The sequence below is a fragment of the Xiphophorus maculatus genome, chromosome 6 (assembly GCF_002775205.1).
Source record: "Xiphophorus maculatus strain JP 163 A chromosome 6, X_maculatus-5.0-male, whole genome shotgun sequence".
Taxonomy (NCBI): domain Eukaryota; kingdom Metazoa; phylum Chordata; class Actinopteri; order Cyprinodontiformes; family Poeciliidae; genus Xiphophorus; species Xiphophorus maculatus.
The window spans coordinates 16,199,325-16,221,730 of NC_036448.1; the positions used below are offsets into that span (position 1 = coordinate 16,199,325).

The window sequence follows — 22,406 nt, forward strand, 5'->3', positions numbered from 1 at the left end:
CTATTAAAGATAATTCAACAAGACTAAAAAGAACAGAGGTTAAAAAATAGAATAAAAGCAAGAAAAAATGAAATAATGAAGCATGAGAGGAAAAAAAACAACAATAAAATGCAAATAGTTAAGAAATAGCCAGTAAATTGGTAAAATTCTAGTTTGGGAAGCATACACTAATGCTTCCAGTCTCAATTTAAAATAAACAGCAGTTTCTGTACAATTTCATAAAAATGTAAGATACACTTGTTTCACAAAAATGTAAGAAACAGGTTCATTTGAAAGACCTTAATTACTATATGTTGAGTACTAAGCATGCTTGATCCATCTTCTTTTGAGAGTCGGATTTTCTTAAATCTAGATCACTTCACTCCACAGATATTGCAGAAAGTATTTTTTTTATTTTGCATTTTAATAAGTACCTTTCATAGCAAATGCCTTGTTTTCTTCAAGTAATGATAAAATTATCAATACATATTATGTATCTGATGCACAAATACATCAGACACAGGCACACATCTACAGTTTGTTAATATCAGACTTAATTGGCCCAATATGCTGAGTCTACTATGTCATTTAGAGGTCAAGAATATTTTGGAATATATTTTCAGGTTTTAAAGTACCTTTTAATAATACAATACATAACAAAAAAAACAAGACTTAAAGACAATTTCAACAATGACATTTATAAACAGCATTTCACTAGTATAACACACAAGTAAAAGAAACAGTGCATAAAAACAATATCTGATGCATTTAGTTTTTATATTAACACAAGCCATAAGTGTCTCACCCTTTTCTGGTTCCCCTATTCTTTGTCTCGTTAGAAAAGCTTATTTTTCTTTGCTCAAAAACAAATAAAAACACGGTTATTTTACAGGAAAACAAACAAATGTTGTATAGCAGGTATAAAACATATTGAATACAAAATAGACTATGTTAAAATAGAATGTGTCATAAATGTTGATAAACGAGTAGTTTTATTTTGAGTTTTTTTTTACGTGGTTAAACATTCTATTATAGTTTTTAGGGTCTCCTGTGGGGGATGGCTACTAGGAGAGAAGTGATGGTGAGAACACAAATGAAGGGAGGCCTCAGAGAGGGGAGGTAAAGGGAAAAGGGGGCGGGAGTTACAGAAAAGAGCCTTTGCGGCGCAGTGGGAGGAATATCCCCTTGCCAGAACTTGTGGCGGCTTCAGTGGCTACCTGGGCTGGAGGAAGTGAACTGAACAGAATCAACAAGAGGAGCTGAAGTTCAGGAGCCAAACAAGAACTTCCATTTTATCACCGAGAAGGAAAAAAAAAAAAAAACCAAAGAGAGGTCCGGATTCATTTGAGCGAAAGTAAACCTACCGAAGGGCTTCGGATCACCCCGAGATCACATTCCAGCGGAGGAAAATGAGTCTCTCACCCCGCACTAAGCTTGTATGACGGACTGGGGGCTCTTTGGACTTCAGTGCACTCATTCTCTGTCAGCAACTTTGACTAAAAGAATCCAAATCCTGAGGGGGGCGGGGAAGAACGCTTTTCCTTAAAAAGGTAAGTCACATTTTAGGACTCTTTTTCTTGGCAGGGAGGGATTTAAAGTCGCCTTGGTCAGTAATTAAAGTAAAAAGACTTCCTGACTTGAGTGGTGTATTTTAAATCTTTTCCGTGCATCTATTCAGCCTTTTGCTCAGTCACATTGGGTAAACTGGGCTATGCTCTCTACATGCGAGAGCAGAAAGCTGGGCAATTTTATTTTAGCCAAACTTCAGAAATGTGTGTGGGCCAAAAGTGGGTTGTAAAGTCAAATAATTAAGTCATTAAAACTAATCAGAAACTGATACGTATCGGTGTATGGGTGTATGTATGTATGTATATTTATATGTGTGTGTGTTTTACACACTGTGAAAGTGCCAATGAAAGCATTTGAACTGGAGTCTTCTCAGCTTGGCTGGACCTTATGTTTTTAGTCTTATACAGTGAATTGTATTTCTTACTGTGGCTGTAATTTGGGGTTTCTTGCTGTTTTGGGTTATGGTGCACCATTATAATGTGAAGCATATGGAATGATGCTTGTGAGTGACTTGCACAGACAGAAGCAAAAGGCAATATATTCGCTTTTGTTGTTTGGCGTCTTCTGCCAGGGGGTATATCTTGGAGTCAAACAGATTTAGCTTTTTTGCTTAAGGTACAGCTGCTTTGTGGTATTTGTGTCCTGAGGGCTCTGCTTCTAAGTCAGCCATTGTTGATGACATGTACATGTGTGCTTACATCACAGCTTTTTCACCTGGAGATCAGACAAACACCTGCATCTACACCCTTTTGCAGACTTTTCTTTTAATCAACAAAAACGTTTGTTGTTCTAAACATTTTACAGACGAAGCTCTTTCAGGATTACCCTCACAGAAAAACTTAAGATTAAGGGAAAAATATTTTGGAACAAAAGTAAAGCTTTTGTTTCATTTATTTAAAAGATGTTGTTCCTGTTGTGTATTTTCTAACATTAATAAATATGTCTTCACAAAAGAAACACAACATGGTAGTAGGATATAGACTTATTTTGTATAGTTTTACAAAATACAATGTTTGAAAGGTTAATTGAGGAAACAACAGGAAAATTGTTGTGTCAGTTCAGGTTGATGCCATTACAACAGATATAAATGAAACATCATTTATAGCATGTAGTAAAAACTATGCCAAGTAACTTTTGAGTTTCAAGGAGTTTGGCTTCACATGTTTGAGCTCTGATAAACCCCTTGCCTTTGATAATGTCTGTCTTCATGACTTCTACAAGTCTAATCTTAATCTGTTTAAATTACTCTGACTGGTTTTTGTGCATACAAAATGAGTAAATACCAATTTCCATGCTTTAACCCTGAACAGATGGTATTCAAACTTTTTGCCAGATAGACCACAAAGTACTTGCAGACCACACAAATATTTTTCCTAACAAAGTAAGAAATATTTTTTACAATTTTTACCTGTTGTTTAAAAATATAAACTAAACATGCAATATCCAAAGAAAAATTAAGAAAGAAGAATCATTTTAGTCCAAAAGCTATGTTCAACTCACTGTAGATCAACAACATTAAAAAAAATAAGCATGTAAATTAACAAGGGTATATAACTGCAAAACGGTTGTGGGTTATAGCATTCAAGAAAAAAAAGAAATAGTCTCTTTCTTCTTTTTTTGTTTATTTATTTATTTTTTAATGCTTGGTACATGCATTTAATTTTAATGAATAGTTGTGCCCAAGTCTCATCTTGCGTAAAAATCATTGGATGAAATTAAACTTGCTTTGAAAAAAGTGATTGATAAATGACTTAATTTATCCATCCATTTTCTTACACCCTTGTCCCCAGTGGGGTCAGGAGGGGTGCTGGTGAATATTTCCAGTGAGACATTTCAGGTGAGAGGCGGAGTACACCCTGGACAGGTCATCATTCCATCTCAGGGCAATTTAGAGAAACCAATTAACCTAACTGTCATGTTTTTGGACGGTGGGAGGAAGCTGGAGTACCCAGAGAGAACCCTTCCATGCACAGGGACAACATGCAAACTCCATGCTTAAAGTCGCCGGGCCGGGAATCAAACCCAGGACCTTCTTGCTGCAATGTAACAGTGCTACCAATTGCACCACTGTGCAGCTTAATTTATGTTATATCTACTGGTTTTGAGAAGATTATAATTTTTCAGTAAAAATCTTGCAGCAAAAATATGTCAAATTGTCCATCTAACTCTTATGCTGGCGGGGCAAAATTGTATATTTTTTTTAGTTGTAATGTGGAGAGCTGAACAACATTATTGCAAGGATGGAAAATGGCCCCCTTTGGACATCACTGCCTTAAATAACTGGTAGTACAGTTGGACGTCATGCAATCTGAGCTCCTATTGCATTGGCTTACTTCAATGGTTTAAACAAAGAGTTCCTCACTTTGGGATTTTTAAAAAGCACAAATATTTTTTTCTGCATCCATGTGAAAACACAAGTAAACATTTTTAAGGAGAAATTTGAATAAAACACAAAATATAAATAAAGATGGGAATGTGGAAACAAATTACAAATTGATCTAGTGTGATCACTTGTCTTATGCCATATATGTTGTCACCAGAGGCATGTTGGAGTGGAACGGTATTCATAAGGAGGGTATATTTATCTAAATTAAATGCAGCAAAATAGCTCGTAAACTCGAAAAACTGATGATATGTTTTCTACAGTTAAACTAAATCTGAAGTGAGTTTGATTTTTAAAGAAAAGTTTGGTTGGTAGCTTTAAATAAGTAAAAGTATGTTGCCTTCCTAATAAAAGGAGAGTGTCACCTTTTTTTCTTACTGATAACAGATCACAATTATAAATACAAGTAACAGCTGAACAAATTTTATTAACTGTGTGGGCTGCCAAAGGGTTGGCATTGTGTACTATAAACAACACTGTGATTGCAGAATGTGACGGAGAACCAGAACATTACATTTTGTCACTGCTTTGCTGCTGTAGGCAATTTGGTTAACATGTGTAAGTCATTAGACAGAGTGGAGATTGTTGAGAAGAAAGGGGAATGAAAGCAATAAAGGGGCAAGAATGGCAAGAAAGAGCGAAATGAGAATGGCGGCGTGAGAGTAGGAACCTAATCCATTTTGGAACGCATTCCACCATGACCTTGGGATAGAAAATGGTAATTAGGGAGTACTTGGGGAGGTTCTGAGAGTGCACATATCTGCTCGGAGCTGAGACTGCTGTTTTTATTCAAAATGGCTTGTGAAAATGTGAGACAACTACATACTGGAGTTTCAGGCTTGCAGAATAAATGTGCTAAAAATACTGTGGACCCACTTCTTTGACTTTTTTCAATTGCTCTCATGGTTTGTTTATTTCAGTTCTTCAAGCTTGAATGGGTGTCAAAACCACAGCATAAACATACAGAGGCCCTGACAGGAAAAGGCCAGAACAAACTGTGGCCTTGTCCTTCTCTTTGCTGTTACACCAGCCTGCCATGTCACAATGAGCATGGTATCCCACAACATCAAAAAAACAGACTCTCTTTCTTAACTATGAACAGAGATTAAGTTGGGGGTGGGGATAACCTCATCAAACACAAAACAAATGTTTTATTCATTAAAAACTTCTGCGATTTGATTTGGGTTCGTGGCTAGTAAGAACATGTATTTCTGCAGGACAAATAAGGAGAAATGTCATCCACATTTCTTACAGATACTTAAAATCACAGCAAGACACTGTGCAGCAACCATCCTCAAGGCAATCCAGACTCCTTGAGGTATTTATGACTCCGTTAGTGTTTCTTAGGTTTTCAGGCAAATAATTCTCAAATAACCCTGAGATCATTCTTCACAGACAGCAGAACACTGACACATATAGGTCAGTGTTCTGACCTATAAGTATCCCTGCTTCTTCTCAATGTGCAAAACAGATTCGTTAACCACCAATTTTGTCTGAAGCTCCACTGTAGCACAGATGTCAGCTGACTTTGAAATATAGGCATGCTGTATTCTGTCACAGTAGACAAATAACCTTAGTTTAATGCACATATTAAAATTTGGGGGGTGTACAGAGGTTAGTTGCTCCAGTGTTTCAATCATAAAACAGGTGCTTAAGTCAACAGAAGCACTTATTAAGTTTGAATATTGGTGTTTAAATGGGGGAGGGGGTGCTTTGATTGCCATATATGTCTATGCTTTTATGTTTATTGGTGTTGTATATTTCTTTACCCCTATCACAATGTTATTCTGATATCATACTGCATTCAGTAGATTATGAATTAATAGTTTCACTAGGTCCTTATTTGTGGCTTATTCTTTTTCTTTGAATTCTATTACAGCCATGTTTGCTTCTCTTAACTGAAGAAACTTTGACAAAATCTGAGTGCTTTGGACAGATGATTGGCTATCATGACAATTTGACTTTGTAGTAAACTCCATAATTTGATAAGTTACATGATTTTTTTTACATTTCTGTCAGTTGTTGAATTCGACCCTGTTTTGCCTTCAGAATCAAGGTGTCAAAACATTCCAGAAATTTTAGTGCATATTTACATACAGTATCATCGTCACACAATTGCACATCACTGATGGAAATCTCCCATTCCACTACAACAAAGAGGTGCACTGTTGGACAGAGATCTGGTGACTGTAGAGGGCATTGGTCTATGCAATTTACTGTAATATTAAAACTAGTTTAAGATAATTTCATCTTTGCTAAATTGTGCGTTATCATTTAGCCATCAGAATAAGGATACATTGTGGTTATGACGGTATGGACCTTCTGAGCAACAATTCTTAGGCAGGTTGTGACATTTAAACTATTCTTAGTGGGCATTAAGGGGGTCAGCATGTGCCAAAATGTCTCCTCCCGACCATTACATCACCATCAATATTGAAAGAGGGTAAATCAGCGTTTCTATGGTGCTGAGATCAAATTTCTTGATTATATGAAGTTATTTATTTTTGCCTTGCTATGATTATGAAGTAGACTGTAAACTCTCCCCTGAATTGTCTTCGTTGTAATTTGTGCTGACAAAGCAATTGAGCAGGCGCATCGAATAAAGTGGTCAGATAGTATGGTCAAAAAATCAACAGTGGTTTCACCTCTTAGTTCTCCACTCACATTTCCTTTATTCCTCCTAACCACATTGGCATCAATGTATTTTACACTTTTGTATTGATCTGCTTACCATTACGTATCAATGTATGAAGTAGTAATATTAGAAGTGGCCCAGATCTGCTTTTCATCATTTAGCTGTTTGACTATGAGTGAATCTTGGTAATATTGATTGCTTTGCTAAAACAATACATAAGCAAAACTAATTTGGGAATTTTAGAATTTCCATTTGAATGATGAGCATGACCACAGTTACTTCAATAAACTAAGAACTTATAGTAGAAAACTACAAACTATGACATTGACTAAGAACATGGTAATCAGAAGCCAAATGTTGTCTCTTTCTTTATGCATCTTATATCTAACCATATAATTCTCCTTGATTTACCTGCTAGAAGATAATGGCTTACCATGTAAAAAGTGTGGCGTCAGAAATGGAATGTTTAGCACACATGCTACTCCATACATCTCTTCATGCATTTAACATGGAAACCGAATGTTTTGAATTTATTTTCTGTGCTATTCAGGATAATTGGAAGACAGGCATTTGGAACAGCTTCCAAGTACTGGTCATGCATGTGTAAACGTGGCTGACAGCACCAGCACAGCCTAGTCAAGCACTTACCTGCAGGGTGGTTGAAGCGCAGGGAGCCAGACACTCCCTAATCCCCAACATCCTGACCTTTGGAAACCTGTTTCAGCTTGCTCACCATAGGTCTGGCAACATGTCTCTTGAGTCCTTCTTGCCTGGCTGACACTCTTTATGCCAGCCTTGTTCTCAGTGCCATGGGTGGGCTCTGGATTTGAGAACCTTGCCGCAGCTTACTCTGAGCCTTTGTGAGCTAATGCTGTGCTTCAAGCAAGAAACAAAAGCAGTCAGGGAAAATTAAAGACCAATTATCTCTTAGTGCATGCTGAAGCAAGTCTGAGTGATGAGTGACAGAAGTGGGGAGTGCTGTAGAAAAATCAGAGTGATTGCTTCAGTCTTCCATAATACTGTAAGTCGTGAAATTAAATTCAAGGATGAACTTAATCATTTGGAAATGATTTGGAATAGGTCAAACAATTAATATAGAGCTTGACATCTACTTGGTTAAGTTTCCCCTCTGGGATATTTTAGCATGGTTGTAAACAACATACGTGTTATTTAGACTGAATAATGTAAACATAATATACTATCTCTATATTAAGAAAAAGCATTTGATAGGAACCTGGAAATTCTTATTTGCAACCTTTCATAATTTTAGTTTTGGAAGCTCTTTCATAAACTGGTTAAAATGTTGTACAGTTTAACCAGGACAAGGTTACTTGTCCTTGAGTTTCCCAAGGACAAGTAACCAAACATAGTCCAGCTTCTGTCTCTAGAGGGGAACCAGGCAGAGTTGCTTACTGTTCTCATTAATGTTCCATAGGTGGAAGATTTCACAGAACTAAGCCACATTCTGGCTTTTTTTTTTTTCAAGTGAAGGATGGTTTTGCCTGATAGAAATATCTGCCCATACCAGTCACTGGAAGGATTGTTTCCACACAAAAATTAATGTTTTACCAAAATCTATTTACTTATTCTCAGTGATCCCAAACCAACCACCATTTGACTGTATATGATGAGACTTTGAACCTATGACTTATTAGCTCTAACACAAAATGACGTATATTCTTTAAACACTTTAAAATGAACTCCTCTGGCAGCCTGTTGGGAGTTTCTGAAAATGACAGTCTTTGCAATATTTCCATGCCAACATATACCCATCTGGAAAACTCTATGAAAAATTATGACCTTCCAAGATTTGAGGTGTAAAAGAATACCTGAAACATATTTTGCAAGTAGTACACTTTATCTTTTTTAATAGATTAATTGCACAATACAGCCTGGACAAGAATCAGCTTCTAAAATATCAACAAATCTGTTATGAAAATATAGATAGATCTCAGTTGGAGCATTATAGTGAAACCCATAATGCTCTACTTCTGAAAAGATATCTGCTGGGCTTCTCTTTTTTTTTTTTCTTTAAAAGGTTTTGTTGGCTCTAGTGGCCTTTATTTAGCAGTTGTCTCTACACCAGATCAGACGGCTTGCCTGCGTCGTCCGTTATACTGAAAGTTGATAACATAATCCTTCCTCTGACAGCATGGCCAGGCCTAAAGTGTAGATGCAGTCATTTTTTAGAAAATGTACATTCTAAACAACTACAAGAATTAGATTAGATAATTTTGCAGTTGTGTTAATAAGCTGTTGAACGTCACTATCTAACAAAGTAGCTGCTGAGTGTATTGTGCCAATAATGTCACTAGGCAAAAGAATCACCAGCAATGTACTGGTAATGCTACGATTCCTGTACCGATCACGATATTAGCAGATTAACTCACTGTCATCCTGTTACACCTCCAGATCATATACGACATGTTTATAAGATAAAATTCACCATTCTTAAAGGAAATGCAAAGTTCTCTAAATATTTATTAGTCAGTTCATTAACGTCTTATTAGTTGGCTGGTTTCCTTTAGAATTATATGAGAAGTGGTCTAAATATGCCATTTGTTCCAACAAACCCCGAGGACCAGTCCTTGGCTTAGAGGAACTCAACCAACACATACTGTGGAAAAACATTGCCCAGTTTCCCTTAGAGATGAGATGACCTCTTCACACGGCCTATTTCATTCCACTCTGTGGGTTGGTTTAAGCCATGACTACACTGTCCCCCATTTATTGCTCCCTCACTATGCCCACTCAGAGGGATGGACTGTAGCCAGGGGTCTTCTTACATATAACTGATGGACGCATTCTTTTGTATCATTTACTCACAACAATCAGTTTAGGGTCTTTCAAGGAGCATGATATTGTTCTTGAAGAAATTAATTAATTAAATATAAGCTTAAGAAAATGTAATCACAGTACTTATGGAAATGATTTTGGAACATGGACTCTCAATCAATCTTTAAAAAAAAAATCATGCTAGGCCAAAGTAACTTTATATTCCACTGAGCAAAGTTGGATATTCATCACCAAAATAGAACCTCAAAATCCAATATGGCTACCATGCACTACACAGTAATAACTACTAGTTAATGTTTCACATGTGCTGATGGTTTTTTCATATTTTCATTATGAATGTCAGCTTTGTAATACTTTTTTTTTTGTTGCTAGTAGTAGTTAGTCTGGTCAGGCAGCACAATAATTATCTGAGATGCCCTTCCCAGATCCACGTACTAACTTCAGGGGTAAACAGAACACAACACAACAAACACTAGTTTTCAATCCATTGTCCACTGTCAGGTTATCCTTGGAAATTTACAAGTGTCCTTTCTAAAAAAATCAAAAACATTGCTGCTTATACCAATTATCTCTCCTCCCAGTACAGCTTACAGTGTTTAATTTGCTCAGTTTTTACAACTAAAGAAAGTCCAAGTACAATCGGTGGTACTTTTGCAACCAGTGAAAGTTGTAATCTATGCAATCAATGGCATAGATTATCTCAATCTATGCCATTGATTATCACAATCAATGGCATAGAAAAACATGTAAATTATTATTAACATGTAAATTAATAATATAAATGGTCCCAACAGAGAACCTTATATGATGGTATAACTAATTCTGGAAAGTGTGAATGGCATAATGATCCTGTACAAGGTTTAACTGAATAATAAATACTTAATCCAGTCTCACCTTAGACGATCAAGTCAAATTAAGATTGTCTTTGTTTTAGGATGTGATTAGATCATTGGTTTAGAAATTTGTAACTCAAGTCACAGTATATGTCAGATTTGTATTTTCCAGTATAATCAGCTATATGATTAAAATATACAGTAGGTCATAATATATAAAACTAACCTTTGATTACTTTACACTGGAGCATATGAAATGCTTATATTTTTAAAGTTATTTACCAGCACAGTTTATGGTTTATGGTATGCGTTTACATGAATCAATTAAAAATATGTTGTCTAAATAACAATTTGAGCACAGCATGAGAGTTGCAGCACAGGGAGAATTGCAATTTGGGATGCCAAAGCACCCAGTGAATCGTAAATAAGGGAACTTTGTCTGTTTCAAATTGTACTAATCTGCAGGGGGATGAACTTTAGACCTCTTAGAGTATCCTGTGGTTGCTGGTGCAGGTTTTTTTTGTCCTGTTGGTTGATAAATGAGGCCTCTGTGGATAGGACTTGTTTTGGCACATCCCAGAAATTCTCAATTGGATTGAAATATGAAGTATTTAAAGGCTGCGTCAGAGCCCTGGGCTTGGTGTTGTGTTCCTCTGCCATCGAGGAAATTAATTGGCACAGAGGAGTACGCTTAGTCTTCATTAATATTTAGCAGTTTCTAAAAAGGGTTGTAAATTTACTTTAACATGAGTGCTGGAACCCAAGTGGTTCGTTTATAGCACACTGCGATAACTCAAGCAATGTTATGCTCTTCAGCCGTAGTTAGACTTAGTTGTGGTAAGACTTTTTCCATTTACTTCCTTTATGGTATTTTCAATCGTCTGTTCATGTTATTATTTCCAGCAGTTCTAACAGTCTGTTAGAACCACAAAATATCTTATTCTCTAGCTAACAGACAGCTGGCTTGCACAGAGATGAGTAGGTAACAAAGCAAAACATCTGTGTGTGGAGTTTGGAGGGGTGGTAAATGGTGACTCAGTCTTTAGAGTCTGTACCACCATAGCAGGAAGTTCATGTCCATGAGGTAACTGGGACACACTGCCACAGAGGGATTTACAACTGGTTTCAACTGGAACTCTTCTGTTTTTTTTATACTTTGTCACTGTTACTTAATACCATTGTTGCGATACTCCTTTCGCATGGCAGATACATTGTCGTTATCTGTCCTGTGCAGAAAAGTCTTTGCTTAGTTTCAACCTGTACAGTACTTGCAACACATTCTGTTAACCATTGCTGTGTAGAGTATTCTCTATCTTATAATGTGGAGCTTAAGTCGTTTTCCAGAGATATCTGTGGAAAAGTCAGACACAATAACTGAAGCTGGGGACTTTGACCATCAAATATTGACTTAAGTAAAGTCACCTGGTTAAAATGGGAATGGTGTGAGAGAACTGCAGTGCTTTGTTCTTCTATGTAATCAGTCTGTATGTTTCTTGAAAGGAATAACAGGAAAGCTGTAAGATGGAGGAGGGATACGAGCTCGACCTCACCTATATCACAGAACGGATCATCGCCGTCTCCTTCCCTCGCGGATGCTCTGAGGAGATCTACTTGCTTAATCTAAAGGATGTCACACGAATGCTCAAATCCAAGCATGCAGATAATTACCTGGTGAGTGGTGATTCTCCGTCTTACCCTTAAGATTTAGAAGAAGACAAATGTGGGAGTCCACATCGCATTGATTTGAACTAGCTCTAATAGGTTCTTATTGGATATTGACATGAAGGTATTGATCTCAGATCATATCTTTACTCATCCTAAGAGTTGGAATTAAAGTAGAAATCAGATGTTGTTGTTAGTCTGTGGTTTGTTGTCTTCTTCAGATTATTAACCTGTCAGAGAGAAGACATGACCTCACCAGAATGAACCCAAAGGTAAGGATATACAGTATATTGTTTCTGCTTGATAATATTTTCTGAAAAACCAGGCCAAGTAAAAGAAAGAGTGGCATGTGTTAATTATAAACTGTGATATTTTGTAGACTTTGGACACCGGTTGGCCAGACCTACATGCTCCTCCGCTGGATAAGATCTGCACCATCTGTAAGGCCATGGAGAGTTGGCTCAATGCCGACCCTTTACATGTGGTCGTTATACACTGCAGGGTAAGTGTGTACTCAACATGGAGGATCACCTGTGTTTTTCGGTTTCCGATTGCACAGTTAGAATACTCCAGATCTGACCCAATCAAAAATTTCTCAGTTTTTTGTTTTTAAGGTTTTCTTGGCTCTAGTGGCCTTTATTTGAAAGTAGATTGACAGGAAACTGGGTAATGAGAGAGGTGGAAGACATGCAGCAAATTTTGCCAGGCCGGGAATTGAACCTGCGACCTCCGCCACGAGGACTAAGGCCTCAATACTTGGGTCGTGCTTTGCTCGTGCGCCACCACAGCACACCTTATCAGTTATTAAACAAATTACTCATTGTATATATTTTTCTGTACCCCTTATTGTTCTTAACAAATAAGAACGGCAAATGAACAAATATACCTTTTTTTAAAATGTAACACATAAACTTAAATCAGCATAACCTTTAAGTACTAGCCTTTACATAAATTTGTGTTTTTACACCTTGCTGGCATCCGTGAGAATGTCAATGGAAAATCCTAATCTATTATACTGTAGATTACATACAATGATTTCAATTCATTAGACTGATCTTGAATATATAATATTTGATATTTTATAATCCAGTGTAGTACTATAATACATAAATAAAACAGTCACATTGACTGAACAAAGTTGTATTTACTTTAACTTTACTTTAACAAAATAAATGTTTGGTTTTCTGTTCTTTTAAATACGGTGGTTTTGCTTCAGCATGGTTATTTCACATAATCCTACATCTGAATATTGAAAAATTGTATTTTGTTTCAGTCTCTTGGTGAATGCAGTGCAATCTTTCAACATATTCTTGCATCAGTGTTAAGAACTCTAAAGTTAGAATGCTGAATTGTTCTTTTGATGTGGGTCTGGGTTACTTGACACACTTGGCAAACGTAATAAAATTAGGTTTAACTAAGTCCTGCAAAGAACTTCTTTGGTGTTTTAATAACATTTAAATTTAGCCTAGAATTTAAAAAATTACTAAAGCTTTTAAAGATGGAAAATTTTATTTAAAAAAAAAAACAAACAAAAAAGAACTCAAATAAATATATTTTTGGTGTATTTGTAGCCCTGTAAAGTAAAAAAAAACAAAAAAACACGTGTTGAATCATCCTATGTCATATTTTGTTTTTTGCAGGGTGGCAAGGGTCGAATTGGTGTTGTCATTTCCTCCTTTGTGCATTTCACTGACGTGTCTGCCAGGTAACCACAACTCATGTTGTGATTTCTGTTATGTTACTATAAAGGTCTTCTTTTCCTTCCCCTGAAGTCAAGATTCATCATAACATATGTGTGTCCACGCTTTGTTGTCGGTGAGCAATGAACCACAACAATCTCTGCAGACTCATTTTGTTTAGACCATAACCAATGTCATTGCTGGACCACATTTAATTTATCTGCCTCCTTTAATTTTGGCTTAAGGTGATTTGGAAAAGTGACTCAAAAGTTTCCTGTTCCAGAATCAAAAGAAAACCACATGATTTGAGCCATGAATCACCCTGGATTGAATTGCATGAATCAGCTCTGAAGCATGTGTTTACCCTGTTATATCCCCCGGCCAGAGTGTTGGTTTCAAAAGATGTATTTCTCAAGAACAATGCCCATTTTATTTTCTGACAAACATTGCTGGTAAAGACAATTTAAAAAGAACTGAAGCTTCAGGGAACTGAAGCATAATTTTTTCAAACTGTTGGTTTGAAAAATGACAGATTTTTACATAGTAAGGAAATAAATGAGATCAGGAGTAATCTTTCTAAACCTAAAGGTCAAGATTACTGAGGTACAAAAATATGTGTCTTTTGCATTCTTTGTTCTTGTGCATGATTTTATACTACTATCATGCTCGAAATAAATAAAAAATAAATAAAGGTGATTCATATCCTTTAATTTCAACTAAACAACACATTGAAATCTTAAGGAGTATAATAAAAAATACTCTCTCTAAATCCACTCTCTAAATCTTATAGTTTGTTTTTATTCTTTTACAGCAGTGAGTCAGGATTGCAAATACTGGCAGTATTTCTGCACTTTGCTCCATATTTATCAGATTGTGAGAACCTTTAATGCTCACAGCTCTCTTCAGATTTTCTCTGGAAATTGAAATCAGGTTGGGTTTAGCTGAACTATTGCTAAACTTCCAGTCTATAGATTTGGATGCATTCTTTAGGTCATTGTCATGTTGAAAGATGAATCTGCTGTTCATTAATTCTGAACATAGTCATGAGAGGGTATTTGTACTTTTAATATATGTATTTCTATTCCAGAAGCATTTCAGTTTGTTTTTCAAATTGAGTTAATAATCATTTATAGGTTATGTTTAAGGAGGTAAAGCCTCCAAAATGATTTAATTTTCAATTACTTTTATCAAAAAGATATAAACCTTGAGGTATATATTTTTTAAAATCCACTCTAGCTCTCTCCTGCACATGGAAAGTCACTGTTGCTTGAGCACAGGTCACCATTTAATTAAGCCGGTTTCTAATTTAAGCTTTTGCCCAACTGAAAGAGAGTGTAGCTCGCTGGTCTGAATGTAGATGTCAGAACAAAAATGAAAAGCAGAGAAAGAGAAGGGAAAGAAACAAATTAAGAGGGAGCAGAGGAAGGGAAGCAGAGGTCTGATTAAAATGTGGCGGGGCCTATTAGCTTTAGGTCTGTCTGAATAAACCAAGCTGTGCACACACTCGGGCCTCTCTCTGTCCCTCTGTGTTTACTTAAGACTGATTCTCTTCCTCTCTCCTGGAATCTTCTGTCTCTCAACTTACTTTCCCTGTTTTCAGACATGAGTGTGTGTAAATGTCTGCTTTGCTCTAACTGAAGCGAGTTTGGTTTAACACTATTATAGTCCAGAGTATAATCTCTCTCTTGAGTCATAATTACCCAAAGTGTTTAGTGCGTCTTTCTGTCTCCCTCAAAGTGCTGATCAAGCATTGGACCGCTTTGCCATGAGGAAATACTACGATGACAAGGTCTCAGCTCTGATGACACCTTCACAGAAGCGGTAAGACCCATAACAGAGCTGTACCCTTCCATTCAGAGGCATGGAAGGGTACACCATGTCCTGTTTGACCCAATCTGCATGTCCCTCCAAACATTCAAGTTTCTGACCCGCCTTGTTCCATAGCATACAGTTAATATCTTTTAGCTGAAGGGCATTCCTCGTTTAAATAAGAAAAAGATCTCGTAATGACCTGATGTAATTCCAATATTTTACGATTCATCATTGCTAACACTGATGTGCTAAAGTGTTTTGTCTACCCTTCTTGCCCATGAATGTCTGTCAAAACTTTCAGCAAGATATTTTTCATCTGTGAAGGTTGTGAATACAATTTTCTATACTATACTTCAAACTTATTTTGAAGACCTTTTTCTTCTCCAATAATGACCACTTTAATTCAACAACTAACTAATAGTGCTAATCTCTTCTTACTCTGTGGCAAATTATAACTAAAAAAGAAATATGCCATCAATTGTTCAATGTTTGTTACCAAATATATCAGTTTTTATGCCGAAGATCATAAGGTTTTTATTGACTTAACAAAAATAAAATAAAATTACAAGAACTTTAATATTTGATTACAGACTGATCTACCAGCTATCACATTCATCTAAACAGTTGTAGTACATAACAATTGACATTCTTCTAGGTTTAGGAGCAAGCATTTTTCTATTATTCTAAGAAAACTATTATAAGCAGGATTCATTTTAACAGTTATGGCCAAAGTTTGTATTAATAGTTCAATTTGACTAAATCATTGCAAGTTAACTGTGGCTGTATAAATGTTATTTTGCACTGTTGACCACCTCATTGTGTGACAAGGTTACTGATATTTTCAGATGACACTGGAAACTATTTAAATGTGTTAAACCATATAGAATGGGTAGATGTGCACCAGAGATTAAATTCAGCCAATATCCCCTTGAATTTTTCTATTGGTCAAAAAATAGAGAAAAAAATGAAAGGAAAATTGGTATACATGAAATGGATAAAAACTAAGAACTCCCACCATTTCCTTAAAAGCATCAGCCATGATCAAATAGTTTCATTCTCCTTTATTAGTGAGGTAAAAATGTTGGTAAATTTTGTGATAGAGGTAGTACATTTTCTGTACTACCTCTATCACACACACAAAAAAATGTTGAAACCTATATGGTTGCTTTGCCATTCTTTACAGGCATCACATTTACACATAAAGGAATTTGTCAAATGCTGGTCCAACATCAGACATCTGAAAACTCTTAGTGACGCATCTGAACCAGATGTCTGCAAAGTTAGCGAACATCTATTAAACACATTTATTAAAAGTTAAATTACTCCCAGAGTAATTAAGGATAAGTGGGTCATTTATTGGAACCCTGTTTAATATGCATTCCTTCCACTCTCTTCTGCCGGATTCAACATGTTTTCTGTTGTGGGAAACCTTGTAATAGTCTTGCTAAATGTTAATCTCCTCACCTTTGCATTCCCGTCAGGTATGTTTGGATCCTTAACAGTTTACTAAGTGGGTCCATGAAGATCAACGCCTCACCTTTGTTCCTGCACTGTGTCGTCCTCCATGGGATCCCAAACTTTGAGACTGCCAGCAGAGGTTAAAGTCATACTGCTTTATCAAAATATCCACCCACCAGAGTCAGGGAAATTACAATGAAAGGGTTAAACATAGCCACATTAGAGTCTTATTCGAACTGTATTCCTATTTCTTTTTTTTTTTTTTTCAAACACACTTGCATGCTCAGGCACATGGACGTTGTGTAAAAAACGTAATCCTCTCCTAAATTCCCTGTTCACCACAGAGCACAGGGAATTCTTTCATTTTGAGGTGCTTAGGTGGAAATTACTGTTTTTGCTCATTTCATTGAATCAACAAGAAGTCGTCATCACATCTTGGAACTAAAATCCTTCTCCCACAATAACAGCTTATCACACTTCAGGCCTCAGGAAAATAATGCCCAGAGGTCATGTTATCAAAGCACCTTGAAAAAAACATTAATTGCAGGTTTTCTTTGTTTTCCTTTTGTTTTGTTTAGTGTGTTGCCCATACATCAAAGTCTACCAAGGAATGCAAGCAGTGTACTCCTCTGGAATCTAGTAAGTTGCTCAAATTAATTCCATGCTAATTTTAATTCAATTTAAGTAAAAGCTTCTTCATGCCAGCTCACTTTGACTGTACCGTCTGTTGTTTTTGTTCAAGTCACATTGGTTCAAATCACAGGGATCGCGTGTGTATCAATCTGGAGCCTGCCCAGCTCCTGAAAGGGGACATCATGGTAGGAAAAAAAAAAGAAAATAAGACAGGTTCACAAAGATAACGGCTTTAATACTGACTGCTGTGATCATGTTGATTTCATGCTTTCTTTTTGTAGATTAAATGCTATCACAAAAGTGATGTAACGTCAGAACGCGAGGTGATTTTTCGGCTGCAGTTCCACACGGGAGCAGTACAGGGTTACAACCTGATATTTGAAAAGGAGGACATGGAGAATGCCAACAAAGGTACACCTGAAAAAAAAAAAAACAAACAAAAAAAACCTCTAAGAACAGGCCTCAACCTGCCGCTCCTAGTAAACAGCAGCTCTCCTGCTTCATAAGGTCCCCACTAAACTCAGACAGGACACAGATTTTACTGGCAATTTTTCTTGTGTTGCGAAAGAAAGACAGTAGAAGAATAGAAACTAAGTACATTTTCCAGTTCTGAATACCAAACAGTTACATCATTCCTGTGTTTGCTGTCATTATAGATCCCAGATTTCCAGATTACGGCAAGGTTGAACTTATCTTTTCTGAAGGACCAGAAAGAATTCCAGGTAAGTTTTGCTTGTGCAATTTTTTTTAATAAGCAAGCACAGGATTGATTAATTAGAAAGGTAGATAGAGTGCCCTCTTAATTTTTCCTTCCGTCCTCCTCTCTCTGTCCCCCTGGTGAGAGGGGATGTGGAATGCCACAGAGGGGAAATGTAGTGTGAAGTGTGTGCTGACAGAGAGGTAAAGAAACACAGCATGTGGAGTCCTCTGAACCCAACTGGAAAGAAACTACGTGGCTCTGTATCATCCACTGTGTTTTGTACGCCTATGTGCCTATTTTGTTAATATGACGATCTCCACATACCGGAGTTGCACGTAAAGCTACTTTTGATAGAAGTTTTTAGTGAATTTGGTGGAAACAGAAAAACAAGACCCTTTAAACAAGGTAAACTTGTTTATCTGAAACAAGATCCTTTTGCTTCAGATAAACATTTATTTTACTTTGTGAAGAGAAAGTATAGTAAGAATGCTTAATTTAGCAGTGCAATAAAAAAATCACTCAACCTTTCTGTTTTTAAGGTTTGCATGTTTTTGGGGGGTTTTTTTACCTTCATGGTGGGGTAGCTGGGCTAGCTGTTCTAGTTGTAAGTTTAAAACATTAGCACTAGTCTTGTAGCGCTAACTACTATTTGGAAAACATGCCCAAAAACAACATATTTCTTTTCATTTTATATATGTAAACACAGTACCATGAAGAAGTGTTGATGATCTTCTAAACTTTCACAGTTTAAAGGGTAGTGACATCAGAGCCAGAGACCTGATTTAATCTTAATCTGAACTCCAAGGATGTTGTGTGTGGAGTTACATAGGATCCCTGAGTTTAAGGGGCTTTCTCCAACCAAAACTTGGAAATTCCAACTTTTGGACTTTAGTATGCTGGTAAACAAATCCTATTTCCGTGTTCCATTTTAATTTAGTTTTCATAATTTGTTATTGATATTCACTAACTTTTGTGTTGTGCATTTACGTGAGGTGTGTCTGTAATACATATTACATAGCTTTTTAGGTTCTTCAAGAGTGGGGATTTTGTTTGCAGGTGCTGACAGGTGGCAAAATGGACCCGATGTTATTGTGGATTACAACACAGCAGATCCTCTGACTCGCTGGGACTCATACAAGAACATCTGTGATGGTGAAGGTACAGACGCTATGCTGCTTTAGATGTAATTTGACTCAGATGACGTTATTTTATCTCTAAGGTCTACAATGATGATTCACCTACAGAACTCAAACATTATTGGAAATTTCATGAATCCAGGAAAGAAACACAGATGCTATTTTAAAGTAGTTACTGTTTTGCATAAACAAACAGTCACACTAACCCTCTTTTTTCCCCCAAATATAGCGTCTTAGCTTGATAGCCCAAGCTATTTAGGAATAATTACTCGCACTATTAACACTAACGTGGTTTATGTAACCCATTTAAAGTGGTGAGAAAGGAAAGTGGCCAAAACACTACCTTGGCATGCAGTATGATGAGAATGGCAAGAAGTGTTGTTTTTGTGGAAAGCAGTGTTGTTTCACTTTGGGAATGCTGGGTCCACAGGAAGAGCAGAGGGTTCTCAAGAGATTTCTTCTTTGTTGACTCTTCAAGTTAATAGGGATCCCACACATATACAAATTTTCACTCATGGACACCCACATGCATATATGTGTATATATATATTTATATACACATATGTACTTAGAGAACCACCCTGTCGGAGCGTCTTGTCCTCGCTGTGGTTGTCGCTCTCCACTGAACCACAGCATTCACAACAAGCTCTCAGAATAGAGCTACGTGGTAGTAACATTAAAATCCAAATCCACCCTTTCCCAGTGTTCACTGAGTGTTTTTATAAGTCAAGTTTGACTTGATGAAAACAGTCAGCCTTTTTACTTTTTTACTTTCATTTAAAAAAACAAACAAAAAAAAACACGTCCACACGAAGTTTTAACGCCAGCTTCTGGGATTGCAATGAAAAGAAAACCACACAAATTTAAGAATTCATCAAAGGAAAGGAGAGGCATCAACAGAAGAGCTTTTCTATATCCCAACTGCCTTGATTCCACAGCATTCATGTGGGATATTTACAGCTTTGTTTTCGCATGTAAACTCGAACATATGAGAAGAAGGATGGAAAACTTTGCTGAAATTCTGCATCTACTTACCAGAAGAGCTCACCCTGAACCAGTTTGCTTCAAAGACACTGTCACCCAGTGACGTCTCTGGAGGAGGAAGTCTGGAAGCTGTTTGACACCTTAGTGATAAGGTTGTGAGAAGAAAACGTTATTTACCTCAGTGTCTCTATTTTAATTGGTAGAGTGTGTTTGCGGCAAAGTGAGAATCAAGATGATTGTTGTTTGGTTTAGGTTATTTTTGAACTGGTTGACTGTCTTTGCTTAGTGTCACCATGAACCTTGTCTCTAATTTGTCATTATCTTTTATATATGGAATGAGACTTGATTAAAAGTTGAATTAATTATTATGCATATATAAAAGTCTTACAATGTTTTGTTCTCCATACAACCTAGCTGACAAGATACATTATATCATTAGATGCATAAACAGAAAATGAAAATTGGCTCAGAACTGAAATCTAAACAGCTGAAAGAGAAATTTCTGAAAATTGAATGTGTCTTTAGAGGTTCCCTCCATGGTTAGTCTAATTGCTTCAAAGAAGTGATATGATAGGATCATGCATTACATTACATTTGGTGTTTTTGCTGAATCCTTTTAGCTTGAATTTTGAATAAAAGTCTAAAACTGACTGCATTGTCAAATTATAAGCAGACGTGACAAATATGCTCAAAGTAAATTTTCTCAAATCCTGAAATTTACTCAAATTGAATTAGTCTTTTGTGAGTATTCTCTCAAGTTGTGCTCTCATTTAAAGTGGAGGAATTGTGTATTTTCTAGGAACTTAGTGCCACTTTATAGCACAATCACTTACCTTCAGCTGTTAATGCTTTAAATAAAATGTAGCCTCAAACAAATTTGACATTTTAACTTCAGGCCTTGAAATTGGCCTCTATCAAATCTCCTGCTTTTTCCCCACATTCTACCTCCAGCAAGTCATCCAAACAATGTTCATCCATTATTCCATTTACAACAGTTCTAAAGAATGATGGACTGAGTAGTAGTTCATATGAGGAGCTCAGCAGATGTGCAGTTCCACCAAGTGTTTGCTAATTGCTGCTGCTGCTAGTCTGATGGAGCTGGGGGAGGGATGCTCTGAGTGGTGGAAGCTTGACTGGAAACTGCACCTCCATGTAGGAGCGTTTGTTGAAATAAGCATCTCTATGTGTGAGCAAGCATTTAGGCACCCCTGAATGGCTGCCATGATTTTACATAATATTCCATCTGTAAGTCATTGTTCATGTAATGCACATTCTAAAAGCACATGTATAGTCCTTCGCAAAAATATTCAAAATGGAACCTAGCATGGAAAGGTTCAAGTGATATAAAAAGTTACAAGCACAAACTTCAACGTGTTTTGCTGGGATTATATGATAGACCAAGTCACAATGGTGCATAATTGTAATGTGGAAGGAAAAACGACACATTGGTGGGAAGATTTGGCAGGAAGATGAATAAAGTTAAATGCAATGCAATCCAAGAAGATAAACAGCTAGAGGCTGAAAAAGATTTGAGAGTAGTGTTGGAAGTTCCAGACCTAAATCCAATTGTGAACCTTTGGTAAGACTTGAATATTGCTGTTCACAGACACCGTCAATTCAGTCTGTCTGAGCTTAAGATATTGTGCAAAGAAAGACGAGATAAAAAATCTCTCCATAGATTAGGACTTTAAATCAATGGAAAAAATAATGAATTGTAATATTTTTGTTGAATATTCCAATGACCTCACTGATTGTGATCAATGATAATCACAACGCCCTCATCATTCTGGTTGAGCTTGTGCATCTTCATTTGTTGAATCTGTTTTAGGTGTAGTAGTATGCATCTATGAAACAATAAAATAATGCTGCTGGCCAAATTAAACTTTTTACTTTCACTGTCTATGAATAGACAAGGCACATTAGAAATTTTTGGGATATTCAGAAAATATTATTGTCTTCATTATGTTTTTGATTCCCACTTTTAGTGGAAAGGCAAAATGGTTATAAATGAAACGGAACAGAGAGGGCTGGGTAATTGCATAGTCGTACCCAACCAGACTTCCTAAAGCTAGAGCAACTTACGGAAGAGTTGCGGTTTTTCTTCTCTCTGCACTGTAATTGGTGGATATTTTTTAAAGGACTGACAG

General features: G+C 36.5%; 1 protein-coding gene across 2 annotated transcripts in view; it reads left to right on the forward strand.

Moving 5' to 3' along the window:
• The first annotated feature begins 1,163 nt into the window (after positions 1-1,163).
• Positions 1,164-22,406, forward strand: part of tns3 (tensin 3) — a 43,093-nt gene continuing 21,850 nt past the window's right edge. The window contains exons 1-12 of one of the 2 annotated variants that reach the window (XM_014472586.2): positions 1,164-1,529; positions 11,696-11,866; positions 12,079-12,129; positions 12,237-12,359; positions 13,498-13,562; positions 15,274-15,357; positions 16,830-16,945; positions 17,385-17,445; positions 17,549-17,624; positions 17,721-17,850; positions 18,096-18,161; positions 19,196-19,297. In XM_014472586.2, the coding sequence (XP_014328072.1) occupies positions 11,717-11,866; positions 12,079-12,129; positions 12,237-12,359; positions 13,498-13,562; positions 15,274-15,357; positions 16,830-16,945; positions 17,385-17,445; positions 17,549-17,624; positions 17,721-17,850; positions 18,096-18,161; positions 19,196-19,297 (1,024 nt within the window). In that variant the 5' untranslated portion in view covers positions 1,164-1,529; positions 11,696-11,716. The remainder of the gene's footprint in view (positions 1,530-11,695; positions 11,867-12,078; positions 12,130-12,236; positions 12,360-13,497; positions 13,563-15,273; positions 15,358-16,829; positions 16,946-17,384; positions 17,446-17,548; positions 17,625-17,720; positions 17,851-18,095; positions 18,162-19,195; positions 19,298-22,406) is intronic. The other variant, XM_023335225.1, reaches the window with a different exon arrangement.